Raw genomic sequence first — 13,232 nt, 5'->3', positions numbered from 1 at the left:
GAAAAGAAGTTTGCCCATTTTTATAAATAAGTATGATTTCCTTTTATAGTGCTGTATTATTCCTATATAACTCATCATGTTTCCCTTTTGGCTTTGGCTGCCAGAAAGCTCAGAGCTATATTTATTGCCAAACCACAGCAACGAACAGCTGTCTAATTTTGCAGAAAAACTCTATCCCAAAGCACTTGAGTATTTACTCTCAACTAAATGGTCCCATGATACGCATGGCTCATGTTATGAGTTGTCTCAAATCCAATTTGGAAATAGGCAAAGATTAAATAATAAACAAACAAACAAACAAACACATAAGTAATTTGGACTAAGCAGGCTTGGTATTGGCAGTAGAAAATGCTTACACCTAGAGTTTGGTTTGTATCAAATGCCTAATGGGCACATTGCTTAATCTGAAGTACTGCTCTGGAGTGAGCATGCCCCTGGGTGCAGCCATGGACTTTTGGGTCTTTCTGCTATTGAGGCCCACATCTACATGCACCCATCCCATGATGCTTGCTCCCTAGAGGGGGTCTGCGTGACATCCAATAAGGATATCAGGTTGTAAAGGGTGGCAAAAGAGCAAGGTACAGATAAACTAGCAATTTATACATGGACTGTAACCTTTAACTATTTAATAAAACAAGATCTTGCTGAAATGGACCAGGAAATAGAAAGACAATTTTCACACATAAAAATAAACAATTTTTAGGTATTGGGGTATGTTTATGTGTGTGTGTGTATGTGTGTTTATTACAATGTTCAAAGGTAGACTAAAAAATATCAGGTGAATTGAGATACTTCTTTACCTTTCTACAAGGTCAAATATGTATTCTTATTGTTAACATTACTTACATTATTTTACAAATGTTGAGTGCTGAAAAGGGCATAGAATCTGGAGGAAAGGAAACCAAAATTATTTTGAATGGCTGATATCATTTTTTTTACCTTCATTATTTCATTTAAGGGACACTATTGTTCTTTTTCTCTGGAATGAATAAGCTCTTCAGCAACCTCCCTAATAACAAGGGAAGGGACTAACGTAACAGACATTGTGTTGCAATGATACAAGGGCCCCTAAACGTGGACTCCAGTAATGTAGCCTTGATATAGTATGGCTTTCTGCATCAGCAACAGATGCCTTCAAAGCCTTTGGGAATAGCTTGACCCCTGTGACTCATCAGTAGGACAGGTTATCATTACAAGAAAGATGTACCATGCTTTTCACAGGAGAGCCCAAACCAGTCTATGAGCAAGTGGGCCAGGCAGGCTCCTGAGACCCCAAATATCTTCCTCCTCAGGAGGGCTTGTCTGATAGTCCACAGCCGTAGTTTTATTCACAGCAGCAATGCTTGGTCCTCAAGAGCCCAGCTCTGGAATCAGATCTCCCACTTTTATTTATTTATTTATGTATTTATTTATTTATTTATTAAAGATTTTATTTATTTATTTGAGAGAGAGAGAATGAGAGAGAGAGAACACCTGAGAGGGGATAGGGTCAGAGGATGAAGCAGACTCCCCACCGAGCAGGAAGCCCGATGCGGGACTCGATCCAGGGACTCCAGGATCATGACCTGAGCCGAAGGCAGTCGCTTAACCAACTGAGCCACCCAGGCGCCCAGATCTCCCACTTTTAAATCCCAGCTCCACCACTTACTGTTGGCTGAGTAACCTGGGTGTAGGTCCTAACTTTGAGTCTTTCTGTGAATTAATAAGAACGTCCATGAAAGGCGGTTAGCCAGCACTTGGCTCATGGTACACCTTCAATATATGTCAGCTTCTATTATTATTATTCAGATTTAAAGTACCACCTAACAACATGCAAATACCCAGAGAGGCATACCTTGTTACCAGCTAATACTTGGGGGACAGGAGAGGCGAGTCTCACCACCTGAATGTCAATTAAGATGACAGTAGCCAACAGCAAGGGATCCAGGATTGAAACCTGGGAGAAGCAGGGAACTAGGCCAAAGGAGAGAAACGACTTTGACATTTTGCTCAGAGCCACAGTGATTCTTCTACACGGAAAAGCACCCAATCGTTGCAGCTATCCAAGTGCAAATCCTTGCCGTTGCAGAAAGGCAATCTAATCGCTGAATCCAGATCACAGAATCCGTGGCCCTCGGGACATTAGGGACAGCCCCTTTCTCTATTAACTGCTCCACCACAGAGATTTTATATACAGACTTTCTATGGTAAGAGATATTAGACTCTAGCGCCGCCACATTAGCTCTTTGTCTTTTGTATGCAAGCGTTCTCAACACTGACGTGTGTGCAAATGCGCACACCCCAGAGAGGCTTCCAACGGGCTTGCCATTAGCGGCCAACGGAAAACCACCACCCTTTTCTGCAAAGCAGCTGCGCGTCCCTTCGCACTCGGAGTAGACTTCCATTCGTAAAGTCATCCGTCACCTCTATAAATCAGCCATTTGTTGATTTTAACATCCCCTCCTGACCAGCAAGGAGAGAAGAGGAAATGCCATTTTGGAGACTTTCCGTTAAGCTGTTGCGTACAAAACGGATGAGGGATTTTTTTTTTTTTTTCTCTTTTCTCCTCGGGGTACCCAGGAAAGGCTGATTCAGAAAGACCCGCTGGGTCGGGGAGGGGTCCTTCCGGGAGCGCACACGCGGCCCGCACCCCCGCGTGCGCCCAGCAAACGCAGCACTGACCTGTCAGGCCGGCAGCCTCCGCAGACAGGAAGGCGCTCCAAGACAGGAGGAAAAACAGGCCGGTTTCCAGCAGAGGGAACTCACACAGTTTGGTAAATTTGGTCAAGTGACAAAGACATGTTAAGGGAAACAACAAATGCCGGTACAGCTAAATCTCCTCCTTGGCTGGGGAAAACGAAATCTGGTTGAGATCGTTTCGGAGTAAGAGAACTGATCTGCAGCGCTGACTGGGAGGCCATGCTTCTCACTGGGCCGGCTTGGAAGGCCAGCGTGCATTCCATGCTTCGTGGGGAGCTGAACGCTCCAGTAAGAAGGCAAGCCTGTGTTCACATTTTTAAAAAGGTGTCTTACTGAGGAAGAAGATAAAATCAGCTAACTGTGGGTCCAAAAGCTCTTGAATTTGGCCTTGGCCCTTGGGGCGTGCCCCTCAGGGGAGGGCAGCAGATCAGGGAAAACAAAGCCCTGGATAAGGAAGCAAGTGCGTCAGCACCCAAGGAGGCCACTGCTCCCTGGGGAGCGATAGTCTGTGGACAGATCACCTTAAAGACTCCTCTCTCGGGGATGGGAGTTGGATCAGGAGGAACATTCATGTTCAGTAGTAGGGAAGTTACCCATGCCATCTTAGTATATAAGTAGGATAGAGGAAAAGGTGTATTATTTCTAGGTCAGGCAAGCAGCCCTTTGGCAGGCAATGGTTCATTTTGGCTGGGATGACACTTGGTCAGTAGCCTATAAATTGCACATAGAGCAAGGGCAGAGTGATCCAAATCATGCAGAGCATGGGTTATGGAAGATGATTAGGAATTTGTGATGGATGGAAAAGGGTTACATTGCAACTGTGCCCACACTTAGGCAAAAAAATGCCCTGACAAGTAAGGAGATGTTATGTTGCATTTTTATGCTTCAGGACAAAATCTAAAGAGATTCTACTTAATGTAGATGTTTAGCAGTAGGGCAGGGAAGCAAAAAGCATGACCGCTGGAGTGGAAGATCAAGGTCTGAGTCTTGGCTCTGCTAGTCACTGGCTGTGTGATTTCTGAGCAATATATTAACCTCTCTGAGCCTCATTTCTATCCTATGTGAATTGTCAATGAGAATAATACCTACTCTCTCAAGTGTGGAGAGTAAAATGAGATGAAGTATGTTTAAAATGTTTTGCAAAATTATAGAAAGCACAAAATGCCAAGAAGAGGCAGAATGATATCATGGTTGGGAATATAGCCTCTGGAAGCCAACTCTACTTCAATGTATCAGCTTCAACGTGTCCCCTGACCACTTTGTGCCTTGGCTTCCCTGTCTGAAAGTGAAGAAAATCATGTAACCTACCTCCTAGGTATATAAACCAGTTATTATGCGTTAAGCACTCAAAAGAGTGCCAGATATGCAACAAGGAATATATATGTTTTTCTATCAGTGTGACTTAAATTAATTTGTTTTGTAATACATCTTTCCCAGATGTAGATTCAGTAAGCGTCTGGAAACAATTCTTTATCTGGAAGAAAATACAGGATGCCCTTTGACCCTTTCAGCATTCCCTCTTATTACTTGGAGGGCAGGCTTTTTGTTTTTAGTGGGGTCTGTTCCTCTGAATTCCCTCTTCTACTTTGTTGTGGAGAAGGCTTAGACCACTTTGAGTAACAGGATATCAAGTGGACACAGGACATTTGTCTCTTTCAACCTTCGCCAGAAAGCAGTTTAGTTCTGGGTCAAGACCCAAGCTTGCCTAGAGCCCAGGGGCCTATACCCTGAGGAGCATCACCTCATTATGGACAAGGTATCAAGGCTCATCATGGTGGAGGGAATAACTGTGCACCTGTCTCCTTTGCAGCCTGAGTTTGGGAGAGGCAAGGCCATCAGGTGCTGTATGACAGATCCTCCCCCTGAGACTGAGCCGCTGTCTCTTCTCTCTCTCCACCATTTTTTTCCAGATCTGATCCAATCCCGTGGCAGACTTCTAATCTCCAGGAATTTTTTCCCTTTCCTTGCCAACTTGTTTACTTATGTGTCCATACCTTCCCTTCATATGAAGCAGAAAAGAGTTCCAATTTCAGTTTTTTCACCTAGAGCAGGCTCTGGAGCCAGAAAGTGTGGATTTAAATCCCAGCCCTGAAATGTCTCAGCTGTATGGCTTTAGACAAGTTGTTTAACCTTTATGTGTCAGTTTCTTTAGCTGTAAAATTGAGATAATAACAGTATCTTCCTCCCAGTGTTTTTATAAAAGCTATATGAGAAAATCCATTAGCAAAATGCTAATGACAATGGCTGGCAAATGGTAAAGTTCTCAACAAATGTTACAGTAATAATAATTGTGTTGGCTATTACTAATATGTGACCCAGGGTAGCTACTTAACCTCCTTGAGCCTCAGTTTCCTCATGTGTAGAGTGAGGATAATAATAGCTTATCTTACAGGGTTGATTCAAATGAGGAGATACATACAAAGGCACATGCAAAATGTTGCTATCATCATTACCATTACTTAGGCAAAACAACGTGTGGCTTCCATCATAATTCCACTTAATAATCAAGAGGCAATAGGGATCAGTGATCAAAAGTATGGTCTGTCTCTTGGTTTCAATCTCTGGGTTTGAATTTTGGCTTTAATACTTACAGGCTGTATGATGCTGGGTAATACCCTACCCTTTCTAAGCTTCAGTATCCAACAAAAATAATATCTGTGTGATATAGTCATTGTGAGGGTGAATGAAGTATAGCGTGTAAAACAAATAGAGGCCTGTGTATCGTAAGTACTGATATTAATCATTAGATTATTAATCGTTATTTTTATTAGAGATCAGCCCTACCTTTTCTGAATTACTTTATTTCTTTGTCAAAGGAGTTGACATTCTCTAGGGTTTCCAGGACAAAATTCTGGAGTGGCCTTTGAGTCTCTCCTCTTCTAATCCTATTCTAGTCCTAGAGATTCTTCTAAACATTAGACTCCTTCTTGATGTTTCTTTCACAGTTCATCATCACAGTTTCTCTTGATTCTAATCCTTTCCTGACTCATCCTATGAACCAGTTCTTCATTTATTGTTTAAAAACAGAACTTTCGGTATGTCACTCTCCTGAGCAGAAACCTTTGGTAGCTAATTGCAGACTACAGACAGAAGCTCAGATTCCTTTGAATAACACTCCAAGATATTCCACAGGGTGAGTCCAACCCACCTGTGTCTCCTCATCTTTCACTGCTCACCAAACTGAGACTTCTGGTCCTCTCAGTCCCATCCTTACACTTCAATGAATGCTGGTTTTCTCCTGAATCACTAATCATATAGCCTTTGTCTATATCCTACCTATATTTCAGGCCAAGCCTACATTCCTCTCTGCATGTAAATATTACTTTTCAAATTATTTTTCAGAATTATAGTCTGGTCAAGAGTCTATCAGACTATTTCAGAAACAATGGACTCATCCACATTTGAATTTTTAGAGTCCTAATAAGTTGGCTGTGGTTTTGGCACCCACCTTCTATACAACTCTTATTGTAGAGCTTGTCTTTCCAAGTTTGTTACTAATTGAAGGTGGAGTCCATATTTTATTTATCTTCCGACTCATGTTAGAAACCCTTAGTAGAACCTAGTGTTTTAGCTCAGTGAATAGAGATTCACTGGGTCAGTCCCCATGAAAAAGTACCCAACGTTTTGCTTTCTTTGCTAGATCCCTGACACATCTTGCACCCTTCTTCTTTCTCTTTTCCCCAAGGTCTTTGGTCCTTGATCCTTTGTTCTGCCTCTTTTTATGGCCTCTATTAAGCCCTCACACTTGACATTGGTTTTCTGGCTTTCTTCCTCAACTCTGACTTCCTTTTGCCCCATTCAACTGCTCTGACTGAACAGCTTACTAGACCAGCTTCATTCCCTGGCTCAAATTCTCTAGGAACTCTGCCCATTCTCCCACTGCACTACTGCAAAAGAGGGAATGAGATGACACAACTGTCCAGATATGGCAAACATGTCATTTCTACCCTGCTTGCCCATCCCCTTCTGTAAAATCGCTAAAGATGTTTGTTTAAACCCACAGTGATTTTTTGGCTTGGCCAGTCCTATGAGCTAGTGATTGCAAGAAGTTTGAAAAGGAAGAAGAGAATACCCAGTTAATCACTCCCAGTCAATCCTGTCTTGTTCTTGACCTTGGATCTTCAGTTCTTCCTCTTGACCCTAATACAGCCAATCCCAATGTCCCATGCCCACCTATTTTCCTACATGGCAGTTTTTTAAGACTGTTGCTATCTTGGCATCAGACAGTATCAGTAGTGCTAGAACCGGCCTTGGACAAGAAAAGATCCTCGTCCCCTCTGCCACTGGTACCAATCTATGCCTCATAGATTGGGAACAAAGATGGCTCCAGTGGCGTGAGAACTACGATGGCTCCAGGGGCATTGTATCATATTTGAACTAGACTGTCTAGCCATTTCTTGCTTGGCCTGGAGGTTGTCCATCCTCAGAAACAGTCCAGGCATAGCTCTTAACAGTCCCCAGCTTTCCACACACACGTTCAAAGGATATCAGTGCAGTGACAACAGCATACGCAGACCCCATTGCAAACGAGCCGGCGAAGATCCCCAGGAAATTCCCCACGGACTGGAAGAATGCTGCAGCATCAAATGTATTTGGATTCTCCTTGGGGCTGTAAATGGATATCGAACTGGAAAGAAAAGAGGGTGAAGGTTAGTCAGTGACTTCTTATAGCCCAAATACCAGAAGTCAGAAGTTAGCACCCACTTCTGAGGAGGGTACCTTGTCCTGTGAGGTTAGGTGCTGGTTGGAAGAGTTCAGGAGAAACAGATGAGGACAGGGAGAGGCAGAGAAAGTAGAGAGCTTTCCCCTTCGTTACAGCCCAATCCCATGGTATCCGTATATTGCTGCCAGTCAGTAAACATTTTTATATTGGAAGGGTCATAAAGAATATTGTTTCTGAGCAAACTAGGCATTAAAACATGGTAGGTGTATAAGGAATCTGCTGAGGAGATAGATAACTGTGAATTATTTAGTGGCCATATGTCTTCAGTGCTGTTATATATTCACAAGTGCTCCTGATAAAAAGTGCACTTTTATGGCCTGTGCACAAATGGGCAATACAAATCACAGCGTGCACAAAATATTCTGCTGTGATCTTGTCATAAACCACAAAGCATTCCTCCTCTCCAGTGTAACCCTTCAGAAACAGAGCCCAGAGGATGCTTAGAGCATCACAGTATTAACCCCTGGGGAGAGACAAAAACCCTCATTTTCCCACCAAAACAAATGGCAGCAGCTGCCCGAGGTCATGTTTTATACCCCCATTCTGGTGGTTGCCAACAGATTTATTTCCGTAGAGAAAAATCAATCCACCAATAGGCAGCCTGTTCACTTAAATATTTTTGAGGACGCCACATTTGTTATTTTTTTTAACCAGGGCCTCAAATCCCAGAAGGACAAGGTGCGTCCTATTTTAAGAAATATGAACTCCATATTGTAGCATTAAAATGAACAGATGTGCTAGAACCAGTAGCTTTGGGGAGACAAATGAAGTAACATTTCATTTTTTTAAATAGTTTTTCTTTTAATTATGAGGTCTTTAAAACTAATCAGGAAGATCGAGAGGTTTGTAATAGGTTCTGGAAGGGACTTTGTAGCAGTATAGAGAGCAAAAAGTACCCTAGACACACTGACTTGAGATTAGATTGGATTTTACAGAGATGTAACTGAATCTTTTATGGTTTGGATGATTAGAGCATGTTAACTCTGATTTGACTTTCTGTATCTAGAGACTAGTTAAGGGGGTGGGGAAAGGGGATTCCAGTTTTTCTACAGGAAGATGTGTGCTTAAAAAAGTAGTTTTAAATGTTCTTAGTTTTTCCCTGGATGTCTTTAAACCCCTAAAGTAGGCCAAACACTTCTACTTTGATCATGTAATTGGATAAGGAAGATGAATGTGGATCTCAAATGGAGCCCTTGAAATGTATGCAAGAAAAGGATTGCCTTTGAAGTGTTTTCTCTTTGTAAAGTGTTGTGTCTTGCAGAAAAAAAAATGGAAAAGCAAACCCATATTTAGGTCCTTTGTATCTGACAGTCCTGAGAATGGGTGTATAACCCCACGGCCATTAGGAAACTTGGTGGCCAACACTGCAAAGCTTGATGTGTGAGTTAACATTCACCAGCACATTTCTTCATTCCAGTGAAGGAACATAGTGATGAGAAAACATTCTATTTGCATTCTGCTTTTCCAAACAAAGAATTTTGCATAGTAACACAGCTCTGTGAATAATTCTGTTAATTCCTGAGGCTACCAATAGATCTGATCCATAGAACAGGTACCTCTTCATCCCCATCTCCACCTCCACACTCCAGAAATTATTTTCTCTGTCCTTATACTTCTTGACCTTGGAGTACCATCATCACATCATTTGGCCATAGCAACATGTAATGTTACTTCCATTATTAATGTAATGTTTTTCTTTAAATCAACTCATTTTTATTCAAATGCAAGAGCTTTTATTAAAGAATATTTATGAAGTCATGGGCTTGATGTGCTAATTTTCTTTCTTCTTAATACCCATGAGACTATGTAACTATTACATTTGATGAAAAGTTCACCTATGTGTCACCTACAATCATCTGGGTAACCGCACTGATTCTCAGCCTGCATTCTGGGAGTCATTCTCTTCCTGGGCTCTGATCCCCACCCAGTAGGGTACAGGCAAACTTCATATACTTCTTCCCTGTGATGTTGGATTTAACTTAAGGGGAAAACTTAACTTCCCTTGACTTATGAAGACTTGTCTGTTGAGTGTGCTGCCCCTAAAGCTTCCTAGGATGTATGCGCTGGATGCCCACTAAGGGTCTGGTGGGGCATTAAGTGTAGGGTGTTGGGGGGCAGGCAGGAAAGGGCATAGAGAAGAGAAGCAGAATTTGAGTAAATAAACATTTTACTGAACATATACAAGGCGTATCTAGGCACAGGGGCCTAAGATGTAGATGACGACTAGCTCCAGTCATGGTGCTAAGTGTGATTTTTTGAGAGATATGTAACATTTAGTGGCACAAATGAGGCAAGAGTCACTACTTTAGATGAAAGGAGATGGCATTTGAGCAAGGAAGCAAGTCAACAGACAGTGATGGGAAGAGGGTACTTCAGGCAGTAGAAAGAGTGTGAGCAAAGGCAAGAAGGCAGATGAGTCGAGGACATGTCAAAGCAGAGCTATATAGTTATGGCTGGAACACAGGGACCATGTATGTGGGCACCTATGGAGGTAGAGATAGGTAGATGGCGTCACTCAGCTTTAAATTCCATGTTAAACATATACAAAAGTCCTCACATTTACATATCATTTTGTCCCCTTTAGGCCTGCATTATAACTTCATTTGATCCTATTAACATTTCTGCCAGGTAAAGAAGGCAGGTATTTTTATCCCTCCTTTTCTTTCTTTTCTTTTTTTTTTTTTTAATAAAACAAAGAAACTAAGGGTCAGAGAAATTAAGATCATAGAGCTATGGAGTTCAAAATGCAGATTTTTCGCTTCTTCCTTCAAAAATTGATCTTGTTGGGAGGAAAACAGGAAAAACAGGAACCCAAATCAGGATAGCTGAGTGCTGCACTGATTGTAAATGTAGAAGTTCAGGTACCAGAACCTTTAATTTCATCCCTGGATGGACCATGGGCAACACCTTCCTGTGTGCAAGGATAGAGCAGATTGCACTGTATGGGACGACAGCACCCTCTTCCCCACCTCACTAGACTGCGAGACTCGGGGCTTCTCATGGGAATCAGCTTTCAGGCCCGGCTCCTGGACCTGAGCTTTGCTGGGCCTGGCCTGGGTCTTGTTCTTCTTCATATGACCAGGACACAGACTGGTGCCAGGCACGTGGCAGGCCAAATAAAGATGAATGAAATAAAGGCAGGATGACTGGGAAGTAGAAAGGAAAGAAAGAAGAAATACAGGAAAGAAGGAGGTCTGCAAAAGCTAGGCTTGAAATGAATCATCATCTACAAGATTTCCTTTATTAAGCAATGACTTTATATATTTACATTGTGGGTACTTTTAAGTTCATCAACCCAAACTGAAGGTGACACTTGAGACAACTTGAGCTTCAGAGATCTGACCCTTATTGGCTCTATGGCCTTGGGCAAGTTATTTCATCATGCTCAGACTCAGTCTCAAAGTCTGTAAAATAGAAATATTAATAGTACTTATCTCCCAGAAATGCATGAGGATATGAGGTACATTTAAAACCTGTATATTTATCTTGTAGACTTTAGGGCCATCCATTGAGTACTGATTATGTGCATGAAAAATAAACACTCACTGAATGCTGACAATCATCACCACCATCATCATCATTCTGCTAAGAACTTCCATAAGCCTCACAATGACAGAGAACAGAGTGCTGTGGCTGAGCCAGGCCCCAGCTCCAACTACACAGAGATGGGGTGTGGCTCTCCTCCTGGCATACCAGGCTTCCAGGCTGCTGCAAGGAACTAGTCACTTTTGCATGGGAACAGAAGGATCTCCTGGGAGGACATGGTCATTGAAGTGAGGCTAAAATCTGTTCTGTTTATTGCAGAGCTCTTCACTCCATGGGTCCACAAAGAAAGGAGCATCCTTGGCAGTCTGGGTAGGAATCTGTCTCAGGACAAGAACAGGCAAGGAGACTGAGCTTGTGTTGCTTCACCCCTAGTTAAGCGCCTCACCCCTCCTGGATGTTCTGTAGGCAAAGCCCTCTGGTTTCAGGTGAGGAGTGAGGTGAAGAGAGCAGGTAAAGAAAAGTCAGGCAGGTTGCATCTCTCCTGACTGCCAGGATTTTAGGAAGCTGTTCTTCTGGGCTCTAAATCCTGGTGAAGGAGGCACCTCTTTGGGCTCTGGTTTTCAGCTACAACACTAAGCCTATGGATTGTAGGGCAACAGCTGCAGAGGGTGCTTTCTGGAAACAAACAAGGGTTTGGGTAGCATATGTAGAGCTTTCCAACTTCAACCCAAGTGAGGAAGAAATAGCTGTTCCAGCAGTTGCAGCCCTTTGGACTTAAAAAGAAAATATTTCCTCCCCTGCACTGAGGGACATGCTTGGACCATTCGTGTATGCAAACATTGGAAGGGAGAGAGGAGGAGAAGAAGAATTAAGCTTTCTGCTAACCTGTGTGGTGCTTGTTTTCTGGGGCACTACTCTGAAGAGGCATTGTTTATAACACAAGCTGGTAAAGATAGATCTACAATCCCCATATTTCTGGAAAGAATATCTGAGTTAGATGAAACCAATATCCTTGAAAGTGCTATGAGCAGAAATACATAGTGGTGTTTAAATATTCATCTCATAAATTGGAACTAAGTCCAGGTTATTGATTCATTCTATTCAGGAAAAGATTACTCAGCAAAAATGAGTTTGATGATAGTATATTGTATCTGTTCTCAGAAATAAATGTGTGCAGCATCTTTTATTCAAAAATTTTGAAATGGATGAAATATCCCAATTCCTTTGATGAAAGCAACATGAATAAGGATCATGTTGCTCACTGTACCATTTAAGATTCACAGACAGGATCGCAACTCTGGTGTTTCTCAACATTCCATTATTTAATCTTTATGATGTTCCTTCAGGGAAGTCACTTGGCAGCTTAGGTAGTATTGAGAGCATAGAATCTGAATCTGGGATCTGGGTTCAAATCTCAGTTCTGCCACTTACTGCCTGTGTGACCTTGAGCAAGTTACTTAATTTATATGCACCTTAGTTTCCTATAAAATGAGGATGATAACAATAGTAACTATCACATAAGTTGCTACAAGAATTCAATGAATTAATGTTTATAAAGCACTTAAAATGGCACCTGTAACATAGTAAGAATTAGACAAGCATTTCTTAAGTAAATCATCCTTCTTCAAATAACCCATTCTTCCCACTGCTCCTCCTCCTTCCTTTCTCTCTTTTTTTCTCTCTTTTGAACAGACAGTTTGGTTTACTTCTAAAACAAGTATCTCAAACTAGATGTCCAATCAGCACCTCAACTGAAACAGAACTGAGATGTCATCACCAATCTCTCTTACACCTGACTGGACTGGTCCCTGGTCTAGGATCACGGAGTGTCAGGGACCATTTGATCTTACAAACTGTTTTTTGTGGAATGGTGTATGTCACCTATGCTCAATAAATACTGGTGATGAAGAAGAAGAAGGAGAGAGCAAGAAGAAGAAAAGGAGGAAGAGAAGAAGGTATTGCAATTATGCTGGAAGTGAAAATGGTATAATGCAGGGAAAGTGTTCTATAAATGGTCCCACCATTACTGCCACAGTGCCATCCCCTCCATGACTCATGACTCTGACCTTCTTCCCATTTGGGATCCTACCCAGTCTTCTCTCTCCTGGTTCTTACAGTCTTTCTCAAGATCACCTGGTTTCTAACACCATCCACTTTGTTATTTTTCACTGCTACTGCTAAAATATTTTGCCTCACACTTACTCACTTAAACTACCCAACAACATCCTGCTCCTGGGCAGCTATTCTTTCATTGGCCCTCCCAGCTCCCACAGTCTACTCTCTGTCCTGGGTGCCTGACTGGGACAACCTGCTTCTCCAACGCCCCAGTAGAGTCTCAATTCTT

The 13,232-nt window shown here is 42.2% G+C and overlaps 1 protein-coding gene across 7 annotated transcripts in view; it reads right to left on the bottom strand.

Annotated features, from left to right (window-relative positions):
* SLC9A9 (solute carrier family 9 member A9) overlaps positions 1-13,232 on the bottom strand; it is a 682,953-nt gene that overhangs the window by 307,431 nt on the left and 362,290 nt on the right. For all 7 annotated transcript variants that reach the window (XM_078070810.1, XM_078070802.1, XM_078070787.1 and 4 more), the window contains 2 exons: positions 7,163-7,306; positions 2,662-2,762 (listed from right to left, as the gene is read on the bottom strand). In XM_078070810.1, the coding sequence (XP_077926936.1) occupies positions 2,662-2,762; positions 7,163-7,306 (245 nt within the window). The remainder of the gene's footprint in view (positions 1-2,661; positions 2,763-7,162; positions 7,307-13,232) is intronic.

This window comes from Halichoerus grypus, chromosome 1 (genome assembly GCF_964656455.1).
Source record: "Halichoerus grypus chromosome 1, mHalGry1.hap1.1, whole genome shotgun sequence".
NCBI classification, from domain to species: domain Eukaryota; kingdom Metazoa; phylum Chordata; class Mammalia; order Carnivora; family Phocidae; genus Halichoerus; species Halichoerus grypus.
This window is presented reverse-complemented; position numbering and strand designations above follow the sequence as displayed.